Source organism: Salvelinus alpinus, chromosome 14, assembly GCF_045679555.1.
Source record: "Salvelinus alpinus chromosome 14, SLU_Salpinus.1, whole genome shotgun sequence".
In the NCBI taxonomy this organism is placed as follows: Eukaryota; Metazoa; Chordata; class Actinopteri; order Salmoniformes; family Salmonidae; genus Salvelinus; species Salvelinus alpinus.
The window spans coordinates 48,132,985-48,143,943 of record NC_092099.1 but is presented as its reverse complement, the minus strand read 5'-3'; the positions used below and the strand labels follow the sequence as shown (position 1 = coordinate 48,143,943).

The window sequence follows — 10,959 nt, the reverse complement described above, 5'->3', positions numbered from 1 at the left end:
GTGCCCGCCCAAATCTGGACCCAAGCAGGACGATGCGCGTGACCGAATTTGGCGAGATAATTGGGAATAGAGGACGTTAAGCATAGGACTAATGCAGTAAATACAATTATTGTCCTAACGTTTTTCACATGAATGTCAGGGTAAAATATGAAAAAATAGCCTGGGAAAGAATTGGAAAGGTGCAAGCTACCATGGAAGGGGATTGCGGTTTGCAAAGCGCACCGGCACTACACATCTAGATCACCATTCCGCAAGACGATGAGATTAATTACTTGGGTTTTATATTGGGTTGAAGCATTGTTTTGCAGTCTAATTTAGCATCTCGATGGACTGTAAACAGTATTGCAAATTGTATGCATTTCAACGGAGTTAATTCTGAGTACGCAACAAGGCCATTCATTTATATAAATTATATTTCTTAACCCATCTCTGGATCTGCGCACAGTTGAAGGATAAAATATCAACTAAAAGTGCGACTATTTGTTGTTTTTGTCGTTGTCCTCTCGCTAATGTGTTTACGTGTTTCATCTGATGGATTAGTTTAACGACACTTCTTGTCGACTGTAGCCTAAGTAGCTCGAAGGGAACTGTAAGCCTTCGCCAATATTTTTGGGGAGATTCATCGGACTTGCAATACAGCCATATCATGTATGCTGGACGTAAAAGGAGAAAACCAGTCCAGAGAGCGTAAGTACAGTTTATTTATATGAATTGAAAGGTCTTTTCAAAGCCCTGCATCCATACCAGCTCGTCCCTTTTAGCGCTCAATCACTCATCTTATATTTGTGCAGATTTAAATAGTATATTTCACCGGAATTAAATTGACAATGTCGATGACACACGATAAGACACATATTCAGGTGGGGCAAATCCAGTCGTCGGGCGCCTGATTGGTATCACACTTCCCCAGCCAGGCTAATACATCTGACTTTCAAAAAACAACTAATCATGATATGCAGTTTAGTATGCAATTAGTTTAATCAGCAGTGTTTGCTAAAAAAGTGTGACACCACTCCGGCCCCGGAGGACTGAAGTTACCCATCTCTGGATGAACCAGTTCCTTCGCGCCCTGTTTGACAGTGTCAGAAAGGCCTCGACCAGGCACTCGCATTGTAAAACCGTTTATTTGACTATAAGACTATTACTTTGTGAAATAATATATATATATAGGCTACCTTAAATCAATAGTGCAACTATTGTGTGATTGTATTTTTTTTTGAATGATTTCGCAGTAAGGTAAAAGTTGCGTGCGCTCGCTCCAAAGTTGCACTTGTCGTCAAAAATAGTTGCTGCGTTTGTTATTTCGTTATCACGTGAAGCCAGAATTTACTGTTAACCTCGTTGCATTATTTTTGTTAAATTTAAACCAACATAAACATTTGCATTTTGAAATAATGTTTATACATCCAATTTGTTAATGATTCAATTCTACCACAGCCGCAAATATGCTGCGCCATTTTAGGTTAGTCAACACGCCCTTTTATTGACTGTGTAACAGAAATGTTTGAGTTAAACAAATGGCTGGGACTATGTCCGATGTTTGTGATGGGGCATAAGTGCATAAGGCCAACACTTTACGATATTTGAGAGCAATCACCTTGCACCTGCTGAAAGGACACTGGACGGATGTAAAACCATTCAAATGTTCACAACAAATGGCTTTGAAGTATTATTATGTAATAATTATAGTATTATTACATTTTAATTTATAGCCTGTGTATTATTATTTTGAAAAGCCTATTTTATAATTGACTAATTCACTAGTAAAAATGTACCTAACATGTATAAGTCTAACATGTGTTTACATAAATACATCTTTGTTGAACCAACAATGTTTGTATGTTGTCAGTGGAGAATGTGTATGTTTATGACATAATGCCAGAAGTGCTTTCAGCGCTCTGGGGCATTTATTGGCATGATTTGTTAACTCATGAGTGTATTGTTGAAGGAGCTCTATTATTATGACTCAAAACAAATAGATTTTTATTTTATTTTTTAAACATGGTGTTATTCACATGAGGCAAATCATGTTTTAAATTTAGCATTTATTTTTGTGCTGTTTTAATAATTTCAATGTTACTCTACTTGTTGAAGTATTTTAATGATTAATTTACCTATATTACTACGAAAGTATAATTTGTAATGATATTGATAGTGCTAATACTATTAATAATGCTAATAATTCATGAGACCTATAATCAACCAAAGACCCTTGAGTTTTCTGTAAAAATGTCAAGTTAAAAATAATGATTTCTTCTCTCCTTGCAGCGTAAAACCGCCACAATCAGAAGGGGCCAAGTCGAACCCCTCGAAGCGCCACCGGGACCGTCTGAATGGAGAGCTGGACAGGCTGGCCAGCCTCCTCCCCTTCCCTGAGGAGGTCACCACCAGCCTGGACAAACTCTCCATCCTCCGCCTTAGTGTCAGCTACCTCCGGGCCAAGAACTTCTTCACTGGTAAGAAGTGGTCCACAAAGAACCCTATTATTGCTCTGGAACTATTGCTTGAATAGTGCCCTTAGTTTGAGGTCCTCAATAGAGTGCTTCCTGAAATGTTGTGCTTCCTGTGTAGACATAAGGTCCTTGTTTTGTAAACAGAGGTCCACTGATCCCTCACTGTGTACTGCACAAGGGTGTGTTAGCATAGCACACGGCCACTACAGTATGTAGCTAAAGCCTATCCTAAAAATATGCTCTACTTAAAGAGCATCAGAGCAGGGAGCTATCAGAGCAGTTAGCTTGAGCCCCTTCTAGCGTCCCTGTGCTGACTTGCTGTCTTCTCTGTACAGTTAGTAGATGGAACAGAGCAGTACGGTAGTTGCTATGCATAGTCATGGGAAGCACTGTGAAGAGCTACTGGGACTTTTTAAACCAAGCTTCCTTCCCTAGAACTCTTATGAAGATATCAAAACAGTAGAGAACCTGGGTCTTTCATGGCCTGTGTTTCCTGACACCTTCAATGTACATATAATCAGCTGTGAAAGCCAGCCTCACTCAGCCAACCAGCCAGCCAGCCTCACTCAACCAGCTAACCTGCCAGCCTCACTCAACCAGCCAGCCTCACTCAACCAGCCAGCCTCACTCAACCAGCCAGCCTCACTCAGCCAACCAGCCAGCCAGCCTCACTCAACCAGCTAACCTGCCAGCCTCACTCAACCAGCCAGCCTCACTCAACCAGCCGGCCTCACTCAGCCAGCCAGCCAGCGTCACTCAGCCAGCCAGCCAGCCAGCCTCACTCAGCCAGCCCATTATTTCATCCTGGAGAAGAAGAGGCCTCAATATTTCATAGAGGCTGTGACTGTTTTTATTTGTAGTTAAGGATGGAAGAGAAAGCAAGGGCTCCGTTAAAAACGGAGGAGAGTGTGTTTGGGAACAAAATAATTGCATACAAAGAGGACGGATTTGTATTTTTTCTCTCCTATGTTGTGGGGAAAAGACGTTACTTTAGGCAGTGCTCTTTAAAAGAGAATGCTGCAATGCGGGCGTCGGATACTCTCGAAGCATTAATAATTAAGAGAAACCCCCGAGTTTAAAGAATTTATGAAATGGAGGGAGGGCTGTGTTTGTTTAAGACTGTGGCTTCTTGAAATGGCTGTTTGGGCTGTGCCGTACCGGATACGGGGCCCGTGATACCAGTGTGTTGTGGAGAGATATTGCAAATGTATGGCTTTTTTGGTGTGAAGAGAGAGGGCCTATGTACAAATACTTTGTGGAGAGGAATGGAAATGCTGGAAATGGGTGGGGGGAGAATCCACCCTTTAGTTCTATGGGACTAAATAATCTGTAGCTTTAATCATTTGAAAAAGCCATATTATTATATATATATATATACACTGCTCAAAAAAATAAAGGATTTGTGGCACAAAGGACATTTGTGGCCTGCTGGAGGTCGTTTTGCAGGGCTCTGGTAGTGCTCCTCCTTGCACAAAGGCGGAGGTAGCGGTCCTGCTGCTGGGTTGTTGCCCTCCTACAGCCTCCTCCACGTCTCCTGATGTACTGGCCTGTCTCCTGGTAGCGCCTCCATGCTCTGGACACTACGCTGACAGACACAGCAAACCTTCTTGCCACATCTCGCATTGATGTGCCATCCTGGCTGAGCTGTACTACCTGAGCCACTTGTGTGGGTTGTAGACTCCGTCTCATGCTACCACTAGAGTGAGAGCATCGCCAGCATTCAAAAGTGACCAAAACATCAGCCAGGAGGCATAGGAACTGAGAAGTGGTCTGTGGTCACCACCTGCAGAATCACTCCTTTATTGGGGGTGTCTTGCTAATTGCCTATAATTTCCACCTTTTGTCTATTCCATTTGCACAACAGCATGTGAAATTTATTGTCAATCAGTGTTGCTTCCTAAGTGGACAGTTTGATTTCACAGAAGTGTGATTGACTTGGAGTTACATTGTGTTGTTTAAGTGTTCCCTTTATTTTTTTGAGCAGTGTATATACATTTTGTTTTAAAATGTTAACCTTGATAAATGTAGTCATTTCTTGGGTCGTCAAGGTGTTGATTTGTCTCTGAAATTGTGTGACTTTGCTTGATTATGAAATCTCATGATTGGCACTATGAATATAACTGATTGTTGTGTTATGGTTCTAACAAATCTCTTCAGCCTGTCAAAATATATTGTTGATATTGTATTGCAGCGTCACACGTCAAAGTGTGCTGCCAAGCCCTCGTGTCCTTGTTGTGTTACTGCATTAGCCTCGTTCCTTCCCTGACTGCACAAACAGTGAGTAATTAACAGGCCTCACATTCAGGAAGTACATGATGAGACAGTGAGCCTTAACCTGCAGCTTTATCAACACCCCTATCAGCCCATCATGTATGCCTGCCTGCATGTCTGACTGCCTGAGGGCGGGCCCATGGCCTCCGTCTCTGTGTCTCCCATCATCATTTGTTGTATGTAAACAGAGCTGCTGCTCAGTGCGCTGGGATTAGGCCCTGGTACAGTGTTGGATGGGTGATTTATGAAGAGGTGGCTCAGCTCTGCCTAAGCGTCCAGGTCTCTGTCTCTATGGTGGCTAGTAGGCCATGCAGCCACCACCATCATTACACAACCACTTGCTGTTAATTAGCTGAGTTTGCCTACCGAATACTGTGTAGTGTTGGTTTAACAATCAGAGTGAACTAGCATTGTGCTCTGGTAGGGACATTATGTTCTGTATTTTTTAAGAATACCTCAGATGAATACCCAGTGTTGTTGCTCTGTGTGGAATTAAATGTCTTGTACAAGTTGAACAAAGCCTATCAGAGCATGTTTAATCCGTCTGACAATATTATCCATCCCAGCTGCCTCCTCTCCTCCTCGTCTTCAGGCCTACTGGCATCCCTCCTCTGCCAACCTGAAGGAATGAGAGCAGGACTGCCTAAAACCTAAAGCACAGTAAATACCAGATAATTGTACAGTATACATATGCATTTCTCCCTGATAGGCAAAGCCACATTAGGCAGCATTTGTTTTGTTCCATGCTAATGCCTCAGACAAGGACATCACTCAATGTTCTGGTCCAAATGTCCTGGGTGCTTAAGGAGGAGATTCTATCCTGCACCATGCCCCCTGTACTTAGCCGGTTACATGTACAACAATTCACTCTCAGGATTATCAGTAACCCGGAATGAGCACTATACAACCACCAGGATCTCATCACAGGGAATGATGGGAGGCTATAACATCCTGGTCTCTGATGGGAGGCAGCTACCCACTGGGTACAGACATCAATTCAATGTCTTTTCCACGTTGGTTCAACGTCATTTCATTGAAATGATGTGGAAACAACGTTGATTCAACCGTGTGTGTGTCCAGTGGGTAGGCTGTTCTGTGTCCAACAAGGCACCCTATTCCCTATGTAGTGCACTACTTTTGACCAGAGCCCTATGGGCCTTGTAGTGCACTATTTTTGACCAGAGCCCTATGGGCCTTGTAGTGCACTATGCAGGGAATAGGGTGCCGTTTGGGATGCAACATGTGTGAGCTCTGTGACCCTGGGTCCATGTGACACACCATGGTGACCTCATGCGGGCAAATGTTGCGTGCGGGAACGTTGCAAAATAAATGTTATTAAGTTATTTCAGCCACTCACTCGTCTGCGTCAACGAGCGTCTGCGTAGCCAGGCGCTAAAATATAACTAGGTTCTGTTTGAGCCGCTCTGCAAGTCCTCTGTTGGATATCAGGAAGATACAGACCCACGTGGATACTTGGAGAGGAGAGAATAATTAAAGATAACTAACTAGGTTTCTCTTTTTATCTGTGGATTAATCGTCGGAGTAGATAAACACAATATTTTGTATGACTCTGGGTCAACATTCTACAAAGAACCAGCTAAAAAAAACAAGGACCATATGCATGCCACGTTAAAGAAGAACCCAATGTTCATCTCCCAGGACAAACTAGCTAGCAACAGCAAGCCAGCTAAATGTGTGTTTCGACCTGCTCCCAAATTTAGTATAGTTGTTTCACAGTTGGTTTTGATATTTTAACCTGCGTGTGATGATCGCGTCTGGTGGGGATAGACAAAATCAACACGCGCATGGTCCGTGACCAGTGTAGTCAGTATGTTCGGTAATCAGGATTTTGTTTCACTGTCAAAGTGTCCACAGAATGTGTGTCTGTATAATGTGTCATGCACTTCTGTTGATGGCATTGTCTTGTGCTAGATATTTACTGCAGCGTAAACGCTTTACTGTAATAGTTTTGCTGGTGGCTTTGTAACTTTTTTCCCAGCGTGGTCAAATCTCTATTCGAGCTGGAAACTTCATCTGTGTTTTATTGTCATGGATAATTCACCCTGGAGAATCAATGATGTGCTTATTAGGCAGCTATTGTGCAATCTTTTTCCCCTGTGTGTGTGTGTGTGTGTGTGTGGGGTGGTGTAAAGTACTTAAATAAAAATACTTCAAAATACTACTTAAGAAGTTTTTGGGGGTATCTTTACTTCAAAACATTCCTAAGGAAAATAATGTACGTTTTACTCTGTCACCCAAAAGTACTCATACATTTTAATGCTTAGCAGGACAGGAAAATGGTCCATTCATGCATTTATCAATAGAACATCCCTGGTCATCCCTACTGTCTCTGATCTGGCGGACTCACTGAACACACATGTTTCGTTTGTAAATGATGTTGGAATGTACTCTTGGCTATCCATAAATTAATAAAACAAGAAAATGGTGCCGTCTGGTTTGCTTAATGTAAGGAATTTGAAATTATTTCTACTTTTGATACTTAACTATATTTAAAACCAAATACTTTTAGACTTTTATTCAAGTATTATTTTACTGGGTGACTTTCACTTTTACTTGAGTCATTTTCTATTAAAATTGAAATTACTTTTACAAAAAAGTTACAATTGTATACTTTTTCCACTTGTGTGTGTCCACATGAGTCTGCATGCCAACTGCAGTTCCCCTCCCAAAACTCCTTATACATGGACTAGGGGAGGGAATCATTGTGACACACAGTAACATAAAAACACACCTTATGGCTTTCCACTGCTGCTGTCAGAATGCAGCGATTAGAAGTGTGTATATAGCTGTTCTGAAAGAAGCCCTCTGAGCTCTGGCTCTGGTCTCTAATGTTGCCAGTGTTTCCTCTGTTAATGGGCCACTCCCTTTGTGATGGAGGTCCCCACACTAACAACCACAGACAAGCCAAGCTCCAGTTGTGTTTCCCTCTGGCTCGCAGGCAGTCAGATTCTAAACATAGATGAGGACACAAATCCAATGCACAAATAATATTTTGTGCAATGTAAATGTGTACGCCCTTCATTTAGATGGTACAATAAGAAGGCTGAACTATATCGAAGGCTGATTAACTCCCGTTGACATTACACAACCCCCCGTGTATCAACCCCCAGCATTAGAAACCGCCCTCCACATTTTGTATGACACTATTAAACAACACAATGCCCTAAATTTGCTTCCACCATAGTTTTTCATTCCGTCATTCCGTTTTTTTTTCTTCCATTTTTACAAAGAGGTTTAGGGGACCCCTGGGAGCGAGGAATGGCCCTTCCATTGTGAGTTCTTCTGTTGTAAAGACGGAAGGGTGAAAGGTGTCACCTTTATCACCACACGTTTCTCCTGTGAGGTGGAAAACGCCAATAACTAAGAGCGCTCCTGGGATTCCTGGAAGAGCTGTCTTTACCAGCAACCAACCAGGAAGCATCAGCCCTCTTCCTTTTCTTCCTACCGGTTGCTCTCTGTTGCGCAACTTCCTGGTCCATAGCTAGCTAATGACCCAGTCCCTTTGTAAATGGAATCATGTGCTTTTTGCTGTGAAGCTAAGTAAAATCAAATCGTATTGGTCACATACACGTGATTAGCAGATGTTATGCTTGTGATTCTAGCTTCGACAGTGCCGTAATATCTAACAAGTAATATCTAACAAATTACGCAACATATACCCAATACACACAAATCTAAGTAGGAATGAATTAGGACTATATACATATGGGGCGAGCGATGTCAGAGCGGAACGGACTAAGATACCGTATATACATATGAGATGAGTAATGCCAGATACGTAAACATTATTAAGTGACTAGTGTTCCTTTCCTTAAAGTGGCCAGTGATTCCTAGTCTATGCCTATAGGCAGCAGCCTCTAATGTGCTAGTGATGGCAGTTTAACAGTCTGATGGCCTTGAGATAGAAGCTGTTTTTCAGTCTCTCGGTCCCAGCTTTGATGCACCTGTACTGACCTCGCCTTCTGGATGGTAGCAGTGTGAACAGGCAGTGGCTCGGGTGGTTGATGTCCTTGATGATCTTTTTGGCCTTCCTGTGACATCGGGTGCTGTAGGTGTCCTGGAGGGCGGGTAGTTTGCTCCCGGTAATGCGTTGGGCAGACCACACCACCCTCTGGAGAGCCTTATGTGCAGTGTTGTCATTTGACATCATGACCAACACTCATAAATCTAAAATGGAATGTGCAATTTACACATCTCAACAATTAGCTGTTTCTTATCAAAATCTGCTTAAAGAGATGGGTATGCAGGTTCAGGATAACAGATGCAATCCAATTACAATGTCATAGGGATATGTATGGTTGTTGTGATTGGGGGTATGGTTGCACTCTGACCTTTGGCCTATAGTTGCTGGAAATATAGATTTGAGATTAGAATGAATAATCCCTGTGAATTCTGAAAGGGTTCTGTTTGCTTTGGAGGGTTGTTCGCCAGCTTGTTCAGACTAATACTGGATTAGCAAGTTACTTCTGCTCCATGCGTCGCTTCTCAATCACTAGTTTTAAAATCTTGTTTCATTATCTCAACTTTTAACGATTCAGTTTTCTTTTCTTATTGAGGTCATTCCTGTGTTCACCACAGCGAAAGGTTATGATTGATGTCAAAGGCCTTACACTTTAATATCCTCTCAGTTCTATAAATAAAACTATTCACCTTTGGTTCAACGTAGTAGTGTGAAGGAAAGAGATGTCAAGTACTATTGAGTAGGATAGGTTTGAATCCTGGTCTGTTGCTTAGTGGATAACACCGGAAAATAATGCTTGAAAAATAAAGTCATGTGTTCGGTTCTCCCTCTTTTTGGAGCCAAATACAGGAGTTTACATTCAGTATGTAGATAGGGGCGGTGGGTAGCCTAGTGGTTAGAGCGTTGGGCCAGTAACCAAAAGGTTGCTGGATCGAATCCCCTAGCTGACAAGGTAAAAATATGTCGTTCTGCTCCTGAGCAAGGCAGTTCCCCGGGCGCCGAAGACGTGGATGTCGATTATGGTAGCCCCCCCCCTCTCTGATTCAGAGGGGTTGGGATAAATGCAGAAGACACATTTCACTTGAATGCATTCAGTTGTACAACTGACTAGGTATTCCCCTTCCCTAGATAGGTAAGCCATGAGAAAACCAGAAATGGATGGCTGAGAGGATAGAATATACATGTCCAGGTGGACTATTGGACCATTGTCCAGGTGGACCAACGACAAGCTTAGAGTGGCTTTAGTATAGAAATAGACACAGGCAGCAATACAAATGGACATGTAGAACTAGGAGGACGTTATGCGACTCTCCATGGATCAGGACATAGATCCAGATCATAGCCATATCCTCCAATGGGATAGCCATGATTTATGCATACTCATTAAAAAGAGTAGTTAGGAGAATTCTATGCTGCTGTATGTAAACACTTGAAATGGGTTCAATATGGATTAGTTCAGTGCTTTTGCTTCATGTCATAGGCTACATCTGCACTGAAATGTGTTTGATTTAAAATCAAATCAAATGTTATTTGTCACATGCGCAGAATACAACAGGTGTAGTAGACTAATTTGTACATGTAGGTAGGGGTAAAGTGACTATGCATAGATAATAAACAGTGAGTAGCAGCAGTGTAAAAACAGGGGGGGGGGGGGGGGGGGTTAATGCAAATAGTCATTTGATTCGTTGTTCAGCAGTCTTATGGCTTGGGGGTAGAAGCTGTTAAGGAGCCTTTTGGTCCTAGACTTGGCGCGCCGGTACTGCTTGCCGTGTGGTTCCAGAGAAAACAGTCTATGACTTGGGTGAGCCTTTGACAATATTTTGGGCCTTCCTCTGACGCCGCCTAGTATATACAGTATCAGTCAAAAGTTTGGACACACCTACTCATTCAAGGGTTTTTCTTAATTTTTACTATTTTCTACATTGTAGAATAATAGTGAAGATTGGCTCAAACTGGCTCATTAAGAATACATTTTCTTTCCCACAAATTAACTTTTAAAAGGCACACCTGATAATTTCAATGCATTCCAGGTGACTACCTCATGAAGCTGGTTGAGAGAATGCCAAGAGTGTGCAAAGCTGTCATCAAGGCAAAGGGTGTTTTTTTGAAGAATCTAAAATATCAAATATATTTTGATTTAACACTTTTTTGCTTACTACCTGATTCCATATGTGTTATTTCATAGTTTTGATGTCTTCACTATTATTCTACAATTTAGAAAATAGTAAAATAAAGAAGAAAAACAAACTTTTG

General features: G+C 42.1%; 1 protein-coding gene across 1 annotated transcript in view; it reads left to right on the top strand.

The window, feature by feature from the left end:
* LOC139539006 (aryl hydrocarbon receptor-like) overlaps nt 1-10,959 on the top strand; it is a 113,558-nt gene continuing 102,599 nt past the window's right edge. Inside the window, exons 1-2 of the mRNA XM_071341654.1 lie at nt 1-687; nt 2,269-2,456. Coding sequence (XP_071197755.1) covers nt 647-687; nt 2,269-2,456 — 229 coding nt within the window. The 5' untranslated portion in view covers nt 1-646. The remainder of the gene's footprint in view (nt 688-2,268; nt 2,457-10,959) is intronic.